This window comes from Spea bombifrons, chromosome 6, assembly GCF_027358695.1.
Source record: "Spea bombifrons isolate aSpeBom1 chromosome 6, aSpeBom1.2.pri, whole genome shotgun sequence".
NCBI classification, from domain to species: domain Eukaryota; kingdom Metazoa; phylum Chordata; class Amphibia; order Anura; family Pelobatidae; genus Spea; species Spea bombifrons.
Genome location: NC_071092.1, coordinates 46,184,755 through 46,206,987, shown reverse-complemented (window position 1 = coordinate 46,206,987; position 22,233 = coordinate 46,184,755). Strand labels below are relative to the sequence as shown.

The window sequence follows — 22,233 nt, the reverse complement described above, 5'->3', positions numbered from 1 at the left end:
GGTGTTTTAAAGATGGATGAACTCTTGCACAAGACTTATAGCTGGATGTTGCCATGGCAACATGTGTAGGACCGCATAATGGTCATAGGCTTCTATTTATAGGTTAAAGGGGAAGTCCCATCATTTATTTTTTACTTAGTATCTGGGCCCAATCTACTAAGCAAACACCTTGAGTCGTTATCATACAGAATGTGGGAAACAATAGTACGGCCTGGTCTTAATCACCCAGTCAGACACTCTGACTAATGAAAGTCTATGGAGGAAGGGACTTCATTAGCATTGCCATAAAGCATCAGCTCAGTGTGGTGTTTGAGCCGGGAAAATCACCCAAAATATCACATGACTGACAGCAATGGCGGCCTTCAGGTCTACGGATAAAGGGAGTTTATTGGGACAAAATGAGATAAAAGCAGGATTTTGTCAATGTATGCAGCGCTGGGGTTAATGCTCGAGAAGGATTTTTTAACCCCTTTATTTACTTTTAAATAAATCTTGAACCTTTTTTCTATGAAAGGAACCACAAAAGCCATTTTTGTAAAAATAATTAAACTAAAATAATATATATTTTTTTTAAAAAAACAAAGTTATTTTCTTGCAAAAAGGATATGTGTGTTTTCACCAGACCCATGGAGAGCAGAGTCTATGTTATTAGGACGGGGAGGGGGGGGGGGTTTGCTTTCAGACAAAAGGGGTTAAGCAATTTTTTTGTTTTTTTGACTTTGCAAATCTATGCAAATCGAATGTTAATTAGAGTAATTGTAACTTAAATTGTGCTTGCGTTCGGCCCTCCTTTGGTGAAATGTGTGGGAATCGAGACGACTGCTACTTACGGCAGCTGCACTCACTCAATCCTACGGGCACGGCATTCTGGGATCACTTTCATGCCTTTACAATTGTTTTTTTATGAGGTGATAACATTTTTACAAATACCATCATTTTTGCTTTTTTATATCGTAAGTGACAGTCTGACATTTTACAACCTGCTTATTGGGGAGGAAAAAAAAAAATCCGAGAACCAAGAGCTCCGGCTGTAACGGACATTAAACACTGAATGGAAATTCAGATGCTAATGAGGTGAATAGGGCCGGCAAGCACTCCACGCACACTCTAACTAGCGGAGAATGCGGGTTCCACAAAGAGGGCCTAAATCAAAGTTCGGTAATACGGAACCCCTGACATTAACCACGCCGGCCTTGTTTGAATAAACAACCCTCGTTTACACACATAACGGTAAATTGTCTTAAAATTAAATAACCCCAACTTTCCATAGTCTAGACAAAAACATTCTAACGGGACAGGTTCTCCAAAATAGAAAACACAAAGTTACTATTAATGCATTTACGTGTTTTACACTTAAAAATAAAGCTGGAAAATTATTAATTGAGGAGAATTTCAAACTATAGTCATCCAATTTTTTAGAAGCCCCTAAAATTTTACAGATTACACGCTACGGCCCTGGTGTTTTACCTCAGGCCTTCGGTGGTTTAATTAGGCCCAAATATTTAGACGGCCTTGTCTTATTTGAAATTAGTCGTGGCTGTCCAAATATTTGGGCCTAGTTAAAGCATGGGTTATTTCACTGACTAATGGGTTAGAATTTCCTCTATAATTAGGCGGCCTGAGGCCGTCGCTAGGCAGCACCAGAGTGTGGTAATTTCCGGGGGGGGAGGGCGGAAGAGGCGTGTCCTCCCAAAACAAAATGTCTCCCCACAGCTATAATAATAAGCGAGAGAAACGCGGTCTGAGATCATCATGCACAAAAAAAGTTTAAAGAAATCAAATCATAATAACGGTTTTAATGTATGGGGAGCTCGTTGGGAGAATGGAAGAGCATATTTTTTTATTGCCACAAATTATACACAACTTCACTTAAAAGAATGTTTTTTTTATTATTTCACAGTATGATAACGGGCCTCAATGTCGGAATCGAGTAACATTTTGGGGTTAAACTTTCCCTGTATGTGTGTATTGTCGTGGCATCCTGGCGTAAAGTTTGTGGCCCCTTGTGTGTAATTCCCCGTACAACATGTCTACTATGGACATCGATTGCCTATGTCAGCTTAACCCCTTAAGGACAATGGGCGGTCCCTAAACCCATTGATGTACGGGCTTTGTCATTAAGGGTTAATGCTGTTTAAGAAAGAATCATAGCCAATAAGAATAGGAATAAAATACAAGGGGTAATCGGTGACAAACGTATCCGCTCCGTGTTATCCGCCGGCGATATAACTAGATTCATGCCCCGGCTGGGCTATTATATACATTTTCTAAATATATCAATATAATAAAAAAATAATATGCAATATATATGTACCGTCATCTTCTTGCCATGTAAACTTTCATAGTGATTCACAATTATTATTTAGTCTTTTATAGACTGAATTCCGTACAGGCACTTTTACCCTTCAGATCGCAATATTTATTATTTGACGTTTTATGCGAGGAAATTCGAAGTCACTAAAACGCACAAGTCAAATCTCTACTGCGGCTCTAAAAAGACCATTTAGCCAAATTGCATACCTGTGCTGTGTCAGCTGTATGGTGGATTCATCTCATTCCACCGGTCTAATGGATAGCAATTGAATTTAATTAGCAAAACTACTTTGACTTCTCCTGCTGTACTGAATGTAATGAAATATTTCTTCTTCTAGCTTTTTTTTTTTTTAACCAAATAAATACAGATCGTCCTCTAACGGCGTCCCGACGCGGGGAATATTAAAGAAAATTATCGAGCGCAGTTTAGGCAAACAGTATCGTTACCTCTAAATTTACAATTGTTTCGGAAATTGTTTCAATATTCTGCAATCCAAAGGAGGATTAAAAATGATGGTTCCATTGTTAAACATTGTATAGATTCAATTACCAGAATGTCTCCATTAAAAGCACTTTTATGGTATGAATAAAATGCAAATCGTCTCTGCGGATCAATACTAAAACATAATTCTATACTTTGCTGTGGGAAGAAAAAAAAAAAAAAAGAAAGTAGCGCCTATAAATTATTGTCCTCTTAAAGCAAAGAATTTGGTTCCTTGTGAAGTTAGAACATTTTATATACATATATATATATATATATATACACAGTCTGTGCTGGCAGTTCCTCGTATCTTTGAAAGTAATTATTGACAGTCAATAATTTTCTTCATGTACATAAAACAATAACCTCATCCTCTTAAAATTATATTATTTTTTCTGCATAAACAGAAACACAGAATTTGCCGGAAAATAATATTATTATAATTATAATAATAATAATATTATTAATAATAATAATAATAATTTGAGCCATTGGCCAGCAGTTGCTGGAACTCTTCTTAACCTACTTCCTGTTTCCTGTTTCCTAAACCTATCGTAAGTATGTTACAAAGCTGTATGCAAAGAAGCTGCTACGTGAGCAGCCAATCGGAGACTGGCATCCGGATGCATGCTGGGATCCGTCATCGTCTCAGCACAGAGAGACAGGAAATGTTTGCGCAAATATTTTTTTGCAAATATTGATAAAACCGTCATATGTCAAGATTACGACGTTAACGCAACACAGGGGACATTTTTCGGGCTCTGTTGATTAATGTAAAGTTTATTTTTGGTTACAGCGGCACTTTATTTCCAGGACTTGAGATGCGATAATTCATTTCAGGTGTTCCTAAAACACCCATTGTTTCTATCATTTGGCCGACTCACTTCATGAAGCCCCATTCGGCCCCCGTCTAGTCACCCGTTTCTCCTGCTGTAAAGACTCAAACCTTAATCAGTCGTTGGTCTTGTCTTAGGTTTCAGGAGCCGTATGTCTATCCCATGCATGTTTAATACCCTCACTGTATTACCCACTACCACCTCTGCTGGGAGGCTGTTCCACTTATCTCCCACCCCAGTAAAGTAAAACATCCTTACATTCCATCAAAGTCACTGACCTATAGTTTTAGCTTACGGCCTCTTGTTCTAACACTTCTCCTCCTTGGAAATAAACCTCTCCTCCTGTACATTTTATATATCCTTTTCTAACTATTCCACAATAATCAACCCGGCTTCTAAAATCATCATTCTGGCTCCTACATTCTAAATACATTTCAGCCGACCGTGTGCACCAAGTACAATAAAGTGTACAACTTTTAAGTCACAACTATGGAGGCCGTTCCATTGTATGAGAATATCCAAAACACATTTCTAGAATAAAATTATAAGATTTGGTGCAGCCTGGGACGTAAATCATTTCTCGCAGCATAATGGGAAACAGAAATGCCCCATCTACGCAAAAAAAACATCTCATGTTTGCAAGAAAAGGCAAAGTGAGGCAAGTTTCTGTGATTATTTTAGATATGTTTTAACTTTTTGCTTACTAGAACTATTTGCCATCTGTAATGATAAGGGGGGGGAGCAAAAAAATATTTTTTTGACATATTTCTCAGTCAATTTAAAATCCGCATTATTTTCTGGAAAATATTTTTTCATATTTACTGAAAAATATTTCTGGCAAAAAAACTTAAAAATAAAAGAGCGCCCCAGCCCTATTTATTATGTTTAATGCATAGTGGGGTGAGTTTTGCATTTTACTGCAGGCGTTCTTTAGTTACAGGAGTTAGAAAAGGAAACTTTTGGCTAATTAGCTCCTCCCCCAGCCGCCTCCACGGAAACCAGGAAGTGTACCTCAGTATGATTCTTGTACTTGTTCAGTAGGACCCTTCAATAGCAGCAGCAGAAGCCAATCGCATGTATGCTATTTAACCACTAATGTTTTGCTAGTATTCATTCAATTGGCTGTTGCTTCAGTGGCTTCAATAGGAGGAAGTGTGCAGGAAGTGTACCTGTGAACACTTCCTGTTTTCAGAAGAGGCAGCCGGGGGGAGGAGTTACATGAGACAGAAGTCTAATTTTCTAACCCCAATAACTAAAGAACGCCTGCACTGATTTGCATGTAGTAAAATGCAATGGAGTCCATACAAAATTAACTCCAACATGCATTAGATAACAGATAAAAAGAGAACTTTTGTTACCCTCATATGCCATTAGATAATAATTCTGTGATCCCCACCAAAGTGTAATTTTAATAAAACATTCATTAGCTTATAAAAAAAATGATTAGTTCAGGTGTCCTGGTTTCAGAAATAAGGGGCCAGCGTTATGGAGATACCCCAGGGGTATACATTAAGGTGCAAAACAGTAATTAAACAGTGAGATTATCCGCCCTCCCACTATACCGGTTAGATGAAGACATTCAGCAATGCATAGGGAGGCTGATTGCTGTTCAAAGGAATGCTGTTATCAGACACAGAACACTAGTGAATAGAGGGTCCATTGTTCCAGGTCATTTTCAAGGTCAGACACAACAACAGCCTGCTGTTACAGAATCTCTTTGCCATGCCAGATCAATGAAAACCAGAGGCTTCCCACTATCTATCGTATCTTACTCTCAAAACCGTCTCCCAGTATTACTTTTGGCCAAATAAATATATCCACATCGACGATACCAAACAATGAAGCGTTTTATCATGCTTATGACGTAGACCGTGTTTCAGAATGATTGCGTTTAGAGCTGAAACAACGAATCGATAAAATCGATAATAATCGATAACGGAAATCATCGATAACGATTTCCGTTATCGATTAATCGAGTGATCAATTCGTTGTTGGAGCACTCGGCTCCTTTTACTTACCTCCGCGAGCGTTCCCCGCTTCTGCTACACGCTCTGCAGTCTCCGCCTTCTTTCAGCTACGTGACGGATGTGACGCGTTCCGGAGGTAAGTATTCTTCATGTCTATGTGCACGGATCGCACAGAGCGAATCGCTCTGTGCGAATGGAGCCACTCGCACAGAGCGGTTCGCTCTGTGCGAGTGGCTCCACTCGCACAGAGCGGTTCGCTCTGTGCGAGTGGCTCCACTCGCACAGAGCGGTTCGCTCTGTGCGAGTGGCTCCACTCGCACAGAGCGGTTCGCTCTGTGCGAGTGGCTCCACTCGCACAGAGCGGTTCGCTCTGTGCGAGTGGCTCCATTCGCACAGAGCGGTTCGCTCTGTGCGAGTGGCTCCATTCGCACAGAGCGGTTCGCTCTGTGCGAGTGGCTCCATTCGCACAGAGCGGTTCGCTCTGTGCGAGTGGCTCCATTCGCACAGAGCGGTTCGCTCTGTGCGAGTGGCTCCATTCGCACAGAGCGGTTCGCTCTGTGCGAGTGGCTCCATTCGCACAGAGCGGTTCGCTCTGTGCGAGTGGCTCCATTCGCACAGAGCGGTTCGCTCTGTGCGAGTGAGAGCGGTTCGTGAGTGTGGGTGCAGGGCAGAGTGGGGGTGCAGGGCAGAGTGGGGGTGGGGGTGCAGGGCAGAGTGGGGGTGGGGGGTGCAGGGCAGGAGACTGGGTGCAGGGCAGAGTGGGGGTGGGGATGCAGGGTGTGAGTGTGGGTGCTGAGCAGAGTGGGAGACTGGGTGCAGGGCAGAGTGGGGGTGGGGATGCAGGGCAGGGTGTGAGTGTGGGTGCAGGGCAGAGTGGGTGCAGGGCAGAGTGTGAGTGTGGGGGCAGGGCAGAATGTGGGGGCAGGGCTGGGTGCAGGGCAGAGTTGGAGACTGGGTGCAGGGGCACAGTGCAAAGTGCTGGGTGCAAAGTGCCAGTGCTGGGTGCAAAGTGCCAGGGCTGGGTGCAAAGTGCTGGGTGTAAAGTGCCAGGGCTGGGTGCAAAGTGCTGGGTGCAAAGTGCCAGGGCTGGGGCAAAGTGCTGGGCGCAAAGTGCTGAGTGCTGGGTACAAAGTGCTGGGTGCAAAGTGCAAAGTGCTGGTGCAAAGTGCTGGGTGCAAAGTGCTGAATGCTGGGTGCAAAGTGCTGGATGCAAAGTGCCAGGGCTGGGGCAAAGTGCTGGGTGCAAAGTGCTGGGTGCAAAGTGCCAGGGCTGGGTGCAAAGTGCTGGGTGCAAAGTTCTGGGGCAAAGTGCCAGGGCTGGGGCAAAGTTTCTTGAACAGTAATAGTCCACCTCTTTTCAGAATGTTTGGGGTTATTTTGTTTCATAAATATTGTGTTTGGGTTCTTGTACTTTGAAAATATTGTTTTTTATTACATCATAACAAAATAAGAATGTTAATGTAAATTTTAAGTTGTTTTTTAACATCCAGTTCATTAAATTCTTTTAAATAAACGAAAAATTTGCATATTGTTTTTTTTTATCCGATTAATCGATTAATCGAAAAAATAATCGGCCGATTAATCGATTATTAAAATAATCGTTAGTTGCAGCCCTAATTGCGTTATCAGAATATCTACTATGTAGTCCACACACACATCTCTCAACGCCCGGACACGTGTTACTGAATCAAAGTGTGAGTGAACTTTTGGAATTTCCCTAAAGAATCTTAAAACGTAAATATATTATAAAATAAAGTTAGTTAACACGATCCCCAAGAAGGTTCCTAAAAGAGGAGACGGAGCTTGGTCTTTGTGTAGCCTCCTTGAGGCTGTCTTGAGGTCACAGAAGAGAGGGGATGAAACCCCATGGATTTAAGCCGACCTTCCTTTCTTTGATAGCTGTGATCACCGACATAACGCATTTATCGAGAAAATTAAAAAACATCGGGACTGCATAGAATGTTACCAGTTACGGTGTAAATGTCAGTTAGGAATCTTGCACGTAATTAAGTGGAACATGAAATTCTTGGTATGTTTTTACTTTTTTTTTTTTTTTCGATCGAGAGGTATTCAATTAAATAGGGTACACGCGTGGAATGTTACGCAATTTTTTTGTAGTCCTAATAAACAGTAAGGCCTCAAATCTGGATTCAAAAAGTTAACGTTTTGTGTTCCGAGAAATGTATCTGCTCATTTAAAGAATGTAGAGGGACAATCAATGCAGTGCAGGCTGTTTCATTCCAGTGCCCGACTCTTGAAGCGAAACTATGGCTGTCATGCATGTTTCCTTCTTACTGATGATTTTTTTCATTGTTAAAGAAAATATAATGCCTTAAACCACTCAGACAGACACATCTTGTGAGACCCAGCAGGACTGGCGTGAACCTTTGCCCACGTCCTATTCAATCTGTACACTCATCTGTCTTACGGGAACCTGGGAACACTCCGGGTTTCGCCCAGAGACTTCGGGTCACGGGAGAGGGGTCCCAACACACCCCACCCCACTCCCAGCCTATTCCCCTCTTAAATCGGGGGTGTCCTGCAACGTCGGCAGGAACGCTCACGGACTCCAGCGGCTAGGTCAGGTTAGGCTCTGGATAGTATGATACAATAATTCATTTTCTAGATTAATACAGAATCCATACGTACCTGAATATGAGGAGGTTCATCCCCAAAATTTGTCTTTTACTAGAAAATATTATGAGGGGCTGCCTAGCCGAGCATAAACAGCATTATCGTACAAAGGGCATCACTAGGAATAGAAGTGATTTTGTGCAGTTCCACAATGGAATGTCCATAATCGCTCGCCCTTACGTAGCATATTGAAAAATCACTCTAAACACCCCATATCATTTTACTGGTTCAGCCATATGTTCCGCGTCTGTGTATACGGTATCATTATATGCAGGTGGTAGAATTTCCTAAAAGGTTCAAGGGCTACAAAATATCGAACCATGAACCGAGGAAATAACAGCTAGAGGATTATTTTTAAACTGAATGGTATGGACAGCTACCTATAGGGCTGCTGAGGGTAATGGGAGTTGTAAAGGACAGCGGCTTAAGAGCCACATGTATCCTGCCCATGCCTCACGCAGCATTATTACTTTGAGACGTTTACAATCATTTGTTTTTATTTATTTACTTAGTCGGCAACGCTATTTCTATCTTCGACCCCCAGTTCCGCCATCTGCACTCAAATTCCCAACAGACCATCACAGCTGTCTTGTTTCACTCTCACAAACGCACACATACGCATACGCACCCTTCTCTTACTGGACTTCCAACTGTCTCGCAAAACTGCCCGACTCACACAAAGCCCAATATCCTTTTTTTGAATGGTAAAGAAAAAAGCCTAAATGTGTTGTTTTTGAGCATCTTGTCCACCTATGGATAACACCACCGCTTGGGCAAATATGAAACGAAATCAATGAAAAGCCAATTATTTGGCAATTTGTCCTATAATGTCAACCGACTCTTCTAACCCCGGTGCACTCATCTTGTGCATCACCGAAAAAAAGATAAATGTTTATTTTCCAAAAGCTCCACCAGCATTTGGTTCTTGGATATTCAACCAAATTACTACCACCCCGGCTGTGGTGAGGGGTGGGCTTCAACAGGTTTTGGGGTGGGTATTTAACCTATAGACCCAACTGCCCTACTCATCTCCATAAGCCTTTTCATCGATACTGGATTTCATGTCCGGACACTGAGCCTAGAAGACATCTATGGTGGCCTTTACTCCATTAGGTAGGGGAATCCAACACCTAGCAATCAACCTCGACCATCCTCAGACAACTTGTGACCCTAACAAAATATAAAACACGCTGCACAAAACCAAGTTATCTACTATGACTTCATGATCTCGTATCTTGTTTATTATAAAAACAGATCGGTCGTTGGTGTTTCGACCATGGAAGTAGTAAGAAGAATGAATAGTTGGGAACATTCTGGAGTTGGTGTCTCTAGGATGTAGGTTCATTTTTGGGCATAACCAAGTTTTCAAAGATTTGTTTCCATTTTTTTCCTTTGTATTTATTACAAAAAAATTATTACAAAAATGGGCCATTAAGAGGTGGCCCACTGATACCAACCCTATGACCATCAAGCCTTCAAAGAGGTTGATACCACCCAAGAAATATATTCTCCAGCTTTTTTAAAATAGCCGGGACAAGAGGACAGTGTCACGCACACAAAATTTTCTGGGATGACATTTTCCTTTTTTTTTTTTTTTTTTTGCACAATGACTGCATTGCGGTGACGACATTTTGACCGGCAGAAGCCTAACAATAGTGGTGTTGTTTGGAAGCAACCGACTACAAAGGGCTCTTTCTCGAAAAGTTACTTGAAACTCCTCTCTGCAACAGAAAATTTGCAACCATCTACAGAAACAAAATGCAAGCTCCGTCCTCTTTCAAACTTAGCTGAGTTCAGGGAATGTCCAATAGTTTGGTATTTGGACAATTAACCCCCAAAATGTAAAATAAAAGGCAGGGTTAATAGGGATATATATAACAGGTTAATGATTATGCCAAAAAAACATATTCTATAAATAATTTTTATATTATAACTGCTAAAATATATTTATGGCATTAAAATGTAATTTCTTCTCTATTGTTACGCTGCTAATTGATGGTTCTGGCAGACATTATGGTGGGAAGAGGAGAAGGAAGGGAACTCCAAGATGGGGGTTGTTCTTGGGCTATTCGCTTTCTAGGCCTTCCTTGAGAAGAGGTGTACAATTTACGTGTGGCGGTATTTGAAAGGTCAAGATACGAGGGTCAAATCTCAGAAAAAAAAATAAATTCTACTTTTTGTGGAGAATTCTACAGAAAGAAGAACGGCTTCGTAAAACCTGTACAAGAACTGTACAAAAATGTACGCCATTATTATGAACCTCAAAGACAACTCAGTCGGACAAAAAGATCTCTCTCGGGTTGTTGAGGTCAACCTGACTGAAATAAAATGTCTCCAATCCTCATGATCAAATCTATGTATAGAATGAGCTAGGGGCCAAGTCTGTGGGTAACTTCACCAAAAGAAGATTCCCTCACCAACCCTATGGGCAACAATTTTTTCGATCCTATGGACAACTCTACCAAGAATAAAAATTCTCTTCGATCCTATGGACAACCCAACTGAGAAAAGAAATGATCTCTGATCCTATGGACAACTCTACCGAGAAACAAAATTCTCTCCAATCCCATGGACAACCCAACTGAGAAGGTCACATTTAGGAAGAACTGTGCCCCCTGGCTACATATTTTGCCATTTTTTAAATAAATACTTGTTGAGCGTGACCATCAGGACAAAACAAAGAAAATGTCCGAACAAAAAGTATCCAATATCTTGGAACAGAAGGTATAAACGTGAATAAGGACCAAGGAACAAAATCATGTTCTAGCTGTTCAGCAGATGTGATATAATCGATCGCCAAGTATTATAAACCATTTCGCGCATAACGCCACGTGTCCCTCAAACACCACGGCACTGGGTCCGTAATCTCTGTGGATTTTATTGTGTTTATAATCGCTCTATAATCATGTAACGGATCGTTAAAAGGCAACGATGAGGCGCAAAATGAAAATTCGGAAAGCGAGATTAATTCAACGACGTACTCGGAACATCAACAGCGCGTCTGTGGGGTTTCAGAAACGAAGCTTAACAATAACGCTTAGATGATCGATTACGCATCGAAGACGATACGGCCGACAGTCTACTACTCGTCCTAACGTTATGCCGTAAGTCGGGACCAGATGCACGAACCCAACACAACCCGTGAGGTGCTTAGGTTTATGCTGGGTCATCAAATTTAAATATATTAAGAGATTCAACTTCATTTTAGTAATCTGAATTGTCAAAAATACTTTAGGAAACAGTTGTCGTAAGTAGCAGAGTGTCGCATATCGACGATGTATAGTAAAGAGACCCTCAACTAGAGGAATACCTGTTTACACCTGTTCATTGACTACAAATCTCTCATTTTTTTGTCCATAATATCCCCCCCCCCGCACGCTATTCTGGGTAATGGTTTAAAAACAAAAAATTATTTTCATTTTTTTGTAAAAATTAAACCATAAAATTTTATGTTTCCATGTATTTTTGTAAGACGATAGAGACTAAAATTCTATTCTATTTAGCCTTTCTTGGCAGCTCTATACCCTACGTATTTCTATACTCCATTCTCTATAGATTGTAAGCTCTTGAGCCGGGATCTTTTTTAGTCGGTCAGTTCTAGTTTCGGCAGACCCTTTTAATGCATGGACAATAAGAAGCGCTGCGGAGCTATATATACAGAATAACAATAATCACAATAATAATAATAGTAAATAAATTGGAGATTATAGGTCAGACATTCTGTCTATAGCATAGTATACATTTTAAAGGTTTTTTTAAAAAACATTTCAGAGGGATCTTGTCTTTTATAAAAGTTGCAGCGATATACTTTGCTTAAGAAAAAAAATCGATGTCTAACAGACACCGCGGCTCCATATACAATCATTTAGAAATATAAAAAATGCTATATAGCTAAAAATCCCATAAAAAAAGTTCATGTTTAAGTTTCAAAAAGCTACAGTTACTTTTTATCGCAGCTTTTAGATTATTTACGAAGCCGCCGTGTTGGTTAAACAAACATTCTCTGATGAAAAGACATTTGGGGGCATAACGGGGGTAAATCTACCGAATTCACCCGGAATAGCTTGGGAATAAACGCCGGCAAAAAGTGGGGGTTTTTTTGCACGTGCCTCCTATTTCGTGGGTATTGAGAGCAAAACAGATTTGGTAACTTGAACTGATGATATAAAAAAGGAAAAAACTAAGATTCCGTCAGCTCCAAATCACAAGGAACGTCTGTTTCTTAATACATGGACGGCACAGAGGTTCTAACCGTATATATATTTTTTTTTAACCAAAATTTTTAAATTTCATTGAATATCATCAAGTTGTGTGTTTATCTCGCGCACGTACAGTACCGCCGCCGTATCCACGCGAGCAAAAGAGAAGACACTGCGGCCTTGATGCAGAACTGGAAAGGTTTCAGGTCCGTCTGAGACCGGACCGTGTAAAATGCACGGGATTTATTAACCCCTAGAGCGCCAGAAGGAACAAGAAGAACGCATTCCAACACTTCGACTGCAGAGTAACTAAAGGGTTAAGCCATTTGGTCTCTACCCCTTCGGTGCCAGGGGGAGCCGAGCGTTCAACTGCTAAGCTGCGCGTTATATAGAAAACTCAAAAGAGTTAAAAAGCACCCGACGTATAGCGCTCCGGCGTATTCGATAAGACCGGTACTGCTCATACATGTTACAGGGTTTGCGGATACCCTGGGAAGCGACAGGATAACTACCTACAACGTTAACTGAGATTGAGTGTTTTATTTGAAAGAAAAAACTCTCTGTGTCTGCTTTCAGGTCATTTCATCACACCTCACTGCTTAGTGAATAAACCCCCAATAACTAACTGTTTATATAAAGTTTGCACCAAACCTGTTACAATCCAATACATCTCTGTGCGCTAGAACGGCTTGGTTCTAGAACACAAATAAACCAATTCACACCCGTGTTCATTCTTTTTTTGGGGGTAATTCCTAATTTTCTGATCATTTCAGAGAAACAATGAAAAGGACAAAAATATATAATCACGAACTGAGAGTACTTGTTTATAGCCTTGGAAAAATATACTTTTTTTAATTATTTTTTTTTTATTAGAATCAAAATGTAATTTTCTTAGCTCGCCCGCGCTGCACGGACCATCGAAATATTCCAATCAACGTCCAATCAATATAGCAATAGGATATTTCATAAAAAATTACTAAAATCCCACCTGATCTTTGGCGGCAGCAGGATTTTCTCTACCCTGTGCCAGGACGACCATCTGGACGATCCCCGATCGCCGTTTGCAATATCATTATATAGAGGAAAACGCAGAAGCGATGCACTAACAGAACGCGAAATTCGGCACGACTCGGCCGACGGGGTATTTGTTTGGCTAAAATTCTAATTAGGACAAAAGGAATATTCTGCTGGGGGGGGGTAAAAAAAAAAATTTAAATCAAACGCTTTTTGGTTAACATGGGCATCGGGATCGTGAGCGTCCAACGATTACTCGCGCCAAGCAAATATTTAAACGTGTTCTATTCCGGCACCGTTAGCGTCTTCTTCACGCAGACTCGAAAGCAAATCAAACTTTTTTTTTTAAACCCGTTTAAATAAAAAAAATAAAAAATGATGTCATCCTTGTAATCATTGCGATTGCTACATTTTAGTTTGCAACTGATTTGGGGGCAAAAACCAGTGAATTGTTTTATCAGCAACAAAAATATTGTGCTTATGTGTTACATTGTATCAAGAGACAAACCATGCACAAACTGTATGTATATATATATATATATATATATATATATACACACACACATACACTGGTATATATATATATATATAGTCAATATGGTAAAATCTACTTATTTGTAAATCCCAAAATGTGCAGAATTTGGCGATTTCTGTGGATTTATTCCCTTTCGGTATATTGGAGGCTGTACCAGGGCTTTCGGTTTATAATTTAGATGGCAGAATACACAACTCCGTGAAATATATAACCATCTGTCAGCCAGCTAATCCAAGCAGCCTTCCAAAATCTGATCAGAGACAAAATGAAACCACTTTAATGGCGAGTCCTCCCGACAGTCTCTCCGCATTAGCCAAACGTTACACCACAGCTGCTAAAATCCAGAAGTTTGTGGTTGACTGACTACTAATGATCAAAGGTTAAACTTTATCTAAAAGGTCAACTGCCTGGTGTCAAGAAGTCAAGACCTTAACAGCTTAAACATGACCCGCCACGTGCCTGTTTTTAACCCTTCGCACAAGCAAAGAGAGTATTCCACGCTAAAAAGGTTTCCAGGTGTCGTGCGATAGAAAAGAATTTCTTAAAAAAACACGCAAAAGTTAATAAAAAAAAAATTGGATAATTCCACATCGGACTTTGTGGACAAACGGTATTCCCCAACTATTTTTTGGGCTGCCTCCACGTAACATTATTATTATTTGTTGATTTATATTATTGCCTGTTGGCTTATATAGCGCCGTCATTTCCAAAGCGCTGTACAACGGGTACGCAGGACATAAGAAGCGCGTCCCGTAAAAAAAATTGGATTTACAGAAAGAAAAAAAAAGGTAAGGCGGGCCCAGGTCAAACGAGTTTACAATCTAGAAAGATAAGTCACTAAAAAATTCTAGAATCCTCCCCCAAAAATACAGAGATCACAATATATACGCTATAACTCACGTAAATATTTAATAAAGCAATTTCATGAAATAAGTAGCTTTTTTTAATACAATATACGCACAAACGCAGAATATAATAATCTCTCGTATAACGGTTTTTACGCCAAAAATGTAAAATTCCTTTTTTTTTGGAGCCTAGTAGGAAGCTACGTGCCAGGCCCTGTTTGGCTCAAAGGGTTAAATCTGAGAACGGATTAATCGGTTTCTGACGCATAGTTTGCATTTTACTTTTTCCTTATGAAATGTAAACGTTGAAAAAGTTTTTAAAACCAGACTGACAACTACATGAGTACACATTATGCACAAAGGCAGGGGAGATAAAAGGTTTCACTAAAGATGGCCTGTACGCTTTTTAGATCATGGAACGCATACACATAACATATACATACAAACATACATACACACACACGTGCACCCAACGTTCCGCTTAATCATGGAATGCAGCTCTAGAACGTATACAAGGGATTCCGGAAGGAGATTTGAGGACAAAAAAACATAATATGCGCGCATTTTACGTTAAAACAGAGTTATAAATAGGCCGAGAAAACGCGGTCCTTTAATCTAGAGTACGAGAGACCAAAGAAAGAACGCGTGAAGCCGGCCCAGCCCCTCGCGTCCCCAAATCCATCCCGCGATTCCTTTGTAACCGGCCCTAGTGCCGCGTAAACCTGCTCGGGGACGGGGACAACAGGAATGAAATACATTTTGGAATCAATTGATGGACGGAAGGATTTAAGGAGGTTTAAAATTCCGCCGGACGGCATAATCTGTGAATTGGCGGGAATATGGCCTCTACGCAATGACAAAACGCTAATAAGGACACAGATTTGCTTGTAATTTGCAAAAGTGCATGTAAATATTAAACCGCGGCTACTTCATGTGTATGGGTTCCATGTTCCATCTTATTTATCACAACACAAAGCTCTTACAGGACCCGTCTTTGTCTACACAGGTGGGGAACCCTTATGGTTCAAGGTTCTGGAGGGGTTCTAAGCTTCTAAGAACATTCATAACCATTCAAGATATATCTATTATATATATGTTATATATTTATACCCTATGGGGTCTGACTTTCGTCTTTGAACAGATACACCAATGGAAACCGAGTACCGCGTGGTCGGTCTACGACAATCTCTGTCCTTCTTGACGTATTTTTGTTAAAGGTGACATCTAATTGCAAAAAGATCAACAAGCAGAGTTTGCCTCCTCGGAAATCCGCTTTGTTTTCTAACGGTCACCGCCATCAACAAACAGCTTCGACCCAACTGGGACACGGAACGCGTCATGGTGGCAAAAGGCGCTATAAACCCTAGTGAGCTTCGGAAATTTTTGTAGACAAAATATCTGCGGCAAGTGGCCAAGTTTGGGCACCAAACTATTTTTTCTGGTTCAAAGAAATGGAAAAATATATATATATATATAAACACAAATCCTTATACACAAAAGAAAACCGCTAGAGATAAAGCCTTGAAGCTGAAGTATGCGCGAGCGTGCACTTACCTGCTGAGTGCACGTAGTATGCCAAATACAGGTCAAGTTCCTTGACGGAAACTCCTATGTGATGCGGTTGAACGCAAAGCCCGGGGTTCGAGCACTGAGGGGACTTTACGAGTCGTTCGCCATCAGTACTTTCGAGTGGAATACCTTTAAATAAAATCACCATTACAAGGTCCAGCCTCCATACTTTGTCCGCCTGGCGGAGGCAGTCGATTCTTCTCATCTTGCCTTTCTGGTCGGGGTTGGACAAAACGCAACACGCGGGTTTTTTCCCTGTAACGGTGAGTACAAAATCCTCTCGGTACTCGGGCCTGATATCTTTCCTCAGCTTCGCCAGGAGCCTGGACGCCCATTTCTGTTTGACCTCCGGCTTTTCGCTCAGCAGCTCGTCCTTCACTGCCCTTTCTTCCTCCTTCGACATGCGCTTTTCGTGTTTTTTGAAGTATTTTCGCTTCCTGGCTTGCAGGTTGAACCACGTATAGGCAAAGGCTCGGACATGCGGCAGAAGTGCTTCAATGAAGGGATGGAACTCATCCTAGAGCAAATAAAAAAAAATAGAAAAAAAATTAGATATTTAATTTATTTTTTTTATTATTAATTCTGTAAAATCCAAGTAAAAAATATCCCTTAAAAAAACAGAAATATTTCAAGATTTTTTTAAAAAAAAAATATCAACAAAGATTTTAAACGGAAATGGGGATCTCAATTTGTACTTGATCTGCCCTTTTATTGGTCATTCACATGTTTTGTTTTTTTTGTTTTTTTTTGTTTGTTTTTCGCCAACTCCACAACAATCAATATTAAAAAATGGAAATCAGAAGCAGACTAAATGCAATAGAAGATGAGTTTATCCCCACAAATCAATAGGGCAGTAAAACTTTCACGATTGCTATAAAAGCTACTGCTAACCTTTATTACAGGGGGATCCTGGGAATCATTACAACGTCTCCTATATATATATTTCTATCGCTTGCACACAAACGATCCCAGCCCCAAATGCGAAAGACACTTTTCAAAGTTTATCGAGGGCCACTGACAACAATATCAGAGGGGCTGCTTTTTTTATATATTATTTTAATATTTATTAATATTTTTTTTCTGGGTAACAGGGAACATAGAACTTAATAGTTATAAAAAATATAATAAATAATTAAAATAAGACAAAAATGCTTTAAGCATATAAAGTATAAGGATCGTTCTCCTATACAGGCTCTAATTATAGACTTTAAAAAAAAAAATCAATATATTTGCGAAAAAACTTTTGCAGAGTGACCCAAGTGATCACAAAAAAAAAATGTAAAAAAAAATATTATCTGTGATTTTTTTTAAATATTATTGAAGTGTCAAAAAGTTAAGATTCCTAGACTGGTGTAGATTCATTTCAATTCTTAGGGAATATAAAAAAAAGTAAGATTATTAAAGCCCATCCCCCAAAACAAACATTTAAAAGTCGTATATATATAAAAAGGAGACCTTTCCCCCCAAAAAAGTTTTTAATATAAAAGACCTCAACCGAGGACTCCAAAAAGTTTTTCCCTATAACTTTAAAATCCCAACCAATTAAAATTCTATAATTCCAAATAAATAATAAAAAAAATATATAAATATAATATGCACCGGTACGCTGCCGTATACATAAGACACATGTAGCAGTACATGCGCTGTACTGAATTTGGGTGCAAAAAAAACAAACTTTCTATTAAAAAAAAGTTAGTGCGGCGGAGGCTGTAGTAGAATCGGGGACGTTCGCTCGATATTAATTATATGAGGTATTTTTGTTTTTGTAGAGGGGTGCATACCTTTAATTGATGTATGATTACGTTATTAGCGTATTAGCGGAATAAACATTATTTGACGTGTTTTACAACAAAAAAATATTGAGCTTAGAATTTAGGGTTTTCTTAGCCCAGAAACTAATATTTTTTTTTTTTTACACCGACATGACAAATTATTAAAAAAAACAATTAGGATTTGTACCCGTTATCATTTTAACCACTGATTGACTCTAATTGTTGGGCCTCTCTCTAGGAGACTAACTCTTGAGCAACGGAATCGTGTTGAATATTTATACTTACAAGTGACGTTAAAAAAAAAAACTATACGTTCTAACTTACACATTAATTATTCAGAGGCAGAGGCTAGACGCCTGCACAGAGCTCACTTTCAGGCGGCCTTAATATCTGTACTATCGAAACCATGAGCGTTTGATAAGCATGTTAGACAGACACGTCACATGCGCCACTACAGGCTCCCGATAGAAAGTTACTGTTAATAACGTTATACCGAGCGCTTAACGATAAAATTAAAAATAAATCGCTCGGGGAAAAAACTTTCTTTTTTAATTTTTTTTTTTTGCAATAGTTCTCTCACGCTCACTTTTCGGCAGAAATGTTACCTTTAGCTGGATTTGCTAAAGCTCATTTTTAAGGATGTCAAAGGCCGGAATGTGGTCTGATTTCGGCCTCCATTAGAGGACGTTCCGGCGATATTTTAAATAGCCAGTCCTACTTCGCGAACAAGGCTCATTCTTGTACTTTTGTACACCGTATTAATCCTTCTATGCAATACGTGCGGTTCCAGGAATGAAAACGACGTATCAGTTTAACCCCTTCTGTGTCGGCAAGATCAAGACTCCATTACCGATTCACAAAGAAATAAGAGATCCGGAATATTATATTTATTATATATATATATATATTATTTTTTTATTATTATTAATTTTTTTTTTCATAATTACGGTCATTCCAGCTGAGCTTTTTAAAAATCAAAGTTACACGTTAACATCTGACTCCGAATTTTCATTTTGACTTTCTGTTTACACAAAGCTGGCTTTGAGCGAACAGATTTTTAGACCAGCACATGTTCAATTACAAAGCAAAGTCGGTATAACTTTTTTTTTTTTTTTTCCCGAGCCCCCTTGGACAGAAATCCGAGAGAGAGATCGATACACACCAAGCTCAACAACACCCAGCAATTTTTCAACCTCCTGCAGTAGCTTATAGTATTTAAAGAAAATAAAAACTTTGTAACAAAGAAAGTATACAGAAAAAAAGTAAAAAACTATGGATATCGTTTTTAACGCATAATACGGTAAAAATGTGTAATGATCTTAAGCAGCGAGTAGCAGATGTAACTTTACCGGGCAAAACAGGGGTATATATATATATATATATATATATATACATATACACACACATTACAGTTTTGGGCCTAAAATCCCTCTGTTTATAAACCTTTTTTTTTTTTAATTCCTTTTGTTTTTAGGCTCAGCAATTCTAAGACAAATACAATTCTAAGCAGATGCATCGGGCAATAATACGTATTTTAACACAAACGGTTAAATCAAAAACTGCACCTAATAATCGTAATATTTAAGATCAGCATAAAAGCCCCTACAGTATTCTTCATAATCCGACAAGCCGCATAAAAGTCCCAAACGTGTCCTCCGCAAATATTTTTTTTTTAATTAATTATTGCCTAACGGGAACACGATAATTTGCCGGATAACCACGTAAAGCAACATGTAAAGGCTAAACGTGGCTTAAAAGTGACTTCGCTGCATGCATTCGGTGCCTGGAAATGCAGCGAAATCTGAAATGCAAGCAGCACAATAAGTACTGTATTCCGACACATGGATTGGGAAGGAAAGCACTCTCGTGATCTAGCCAAAAATGCTTCCATCTCGCCCCTGATCTATGGCCACTTACCACCCCCGCTCCCCCTCCAACACCCTGGTTGTCACCCCACAGCGCCCGCCGCAAAGACATAAAAAAACAAAACAAAGTACCACGGATCTGGAGCCACAAAGTGTGATATCAGCCTGGTAAAAAAAGTTGCACGAAGCAGTCATTCCCTGCGTGAGTGTCGGCGACCAGAGGGGGAGAGAGACAGCTCTGTACTGCCCTGAGAACAGAGAGACAGCAAGGACAGCCCCCCCTCCACACACACACACACACACAGACACACTCTACGCCAACAAACTACTGCTATATATTAAAAGGCACTGCTACACACTGCACAATAACCACCACAAAGGCACCGTCCACAACCCAACACACGCTGCACACTTATGTGCGACACCCGTAACACAGCATGCACAAAGTACGAACGACAGCAAGCACACAAACTGACTGTACAACACCCAAGTACACAACGGTCAGCAACACACAAAACGCAGCCGACTGAACACCCAGAACACACGCTGCTCAGCACCCACTCACTATACAGACAGAACTGCAAACAACTACACACATGCACACTCACTATACAGCCAACACAAGCATTCACACCACAGCCAGCCACTGTCACAACTCAACTTGGCCTTAGCCAAGTTATGACACTCAATGAGGTGTCACTGCCAATGTCATTGTGTCTGGATATGTGTGCAGTATAGATCTCTAGGGGCGTGGAAGGGGTTAAACATCTGATCTGGCAAATAACAACAAACAGAACTAAATGTATCTACTTTGTAACAACAATGCAGCCAAGGAAGCAGCAACGTTCTTTAACCCCCTGGGTGCCAGAAGGGAGGAAGACAGGCACTGAGTGGCTTCAAGCCTAGCATGCCAGTAAAGTCACAGCTGTATAGTTGTGTTGAGTATCTGCTCTGTATCTCAGCCCTGACACCCTCCAGAAACACAGCCCCTGCCCCCCCAAACATTAACCAGTTACCCCAAGGCATAGGGAGAAAGCAGAAAGATGAACCCCCCACCACCACCACGACCAACAACAACCCCTGCACAGGGCAGGAAGACACAAAAATCCCTTTAAGAAAAAGCCTTAAAGATCTAATAGGAAGACGCCATTAGCCATGTGCCTTCCGCGGGTCTCAGAGCAAGAACAAGAATTCAGCCAAAGGAAACAAACTTACTTTTCCCCCCTTCTTCTTCTTAAAGCCACAGACCCCCCTTCCTGTGCCCCATTCAACCCCCCCCCCTCAGCTGCTTACCTGGGTCAGACAGAGCGGAGAGTACATGCCTGCTGGATGTGAGGGCAGAATTGTAGGGGGGGATTTTTTGGTGGTTTGGAGGTGTTTGGGGGGAAAAAAAGGGAAAAAGGGAGAGAGACAGAAAGAGAGAGGGAGAGAGAGAGGGAAAAAAAACTGTCAAGCTGGCTTCTGGCTTTTACATTTCCAACTCTGCAAAGTGCAGCCAGCGCTGTGCGGCTCCATGAGCTGAACTTTAGCCCCGCCCAGTGCCCCCCCACACTGCGCAATGCACTGGGGGGGTCCCGTGTGCGCTCCGGGGGCTCTCCTACAGCGCTCCGCAGCCAGCCAGCCAGCCACCCCGAGCTCTGCCCCGGCTATAGGCACGAATAACTTTCCAGATCCCTGCAAAGGGGCTCTCACCATCCAACCCACTGCCCCCCCCCACTCCTCCTCCTCCCTCTCACCCACCCTGTCCCTGCCCTCCTCTTCTTCCAGCCTAATCATGCAAAAAGGACTGATCAATACAGCCTGTATTACTCACGATATATATATATAAATGTATATATATATATGTGTGTGTGTATGTATATGTGTGTATGTATATGTGTATGTATATATGGGGAGAGGGGAGGATCAGGGGGCAAGAGGACTGTGTGGGGGACATGGGGGATTTTATCTATGGAGCAGAGGGAGCTTTAACCAACTCAGTGCCAGGGTGGGAATGTCTCTGGGGTTGCAAGGGTTAAAAAGGCATAAGTGTGCAAACTGTTATAGACACAAAGCCCACGCATACACATTCAGACACACACTCCTATCCACAGGTCTGGCAAAAGTAATATTAATAATAATAGTAATTATTAACTAACAAAATGTATATGTAGTTTTGTTTATTTTTGCAATGTACAGAAATGCTATTATTATTATTATTATT

General features: G+C 40.6%; 1 protein-coding gene across 5 annotated transcripts in view; it reads right to left on the bottom strand.

Moving 5' to 3' along the window:
• Positions 1-22,233, bottom strand: part of NFIA (nuclear factor I A) — a 225,209-nt gene that overhangs the window by 137,010 nt on the left and 65,966 nt on the right. For 3 of the 5 annotated variants that reach the window (XM_053469544.1, XM_053469545.1, XM_053469546.1), the window contains exons 1-2: positions 21,324-21,716; positions 16,379-16,910 (exon numbers count right to left, since the gene is read on the bottom strand). In XM_053469544.1, the coding sequence (XP_053325519.1) occupies positions 16,379-16,910; positions 21,324-21,350 (559 nt within the window). In that variant the 5' untranslated portion in view covers positions 21,351-21,716. Of the gene's footprint in view, positions 1-16,378; positions 16,911-20,162; positions 20,339-21,323; positions 21,717-22,233 lie in introns of those variants that run through there. The other 2 variants (XM_053469543.1, XM_053469542.1) reach the window with 2 other exon arrangements.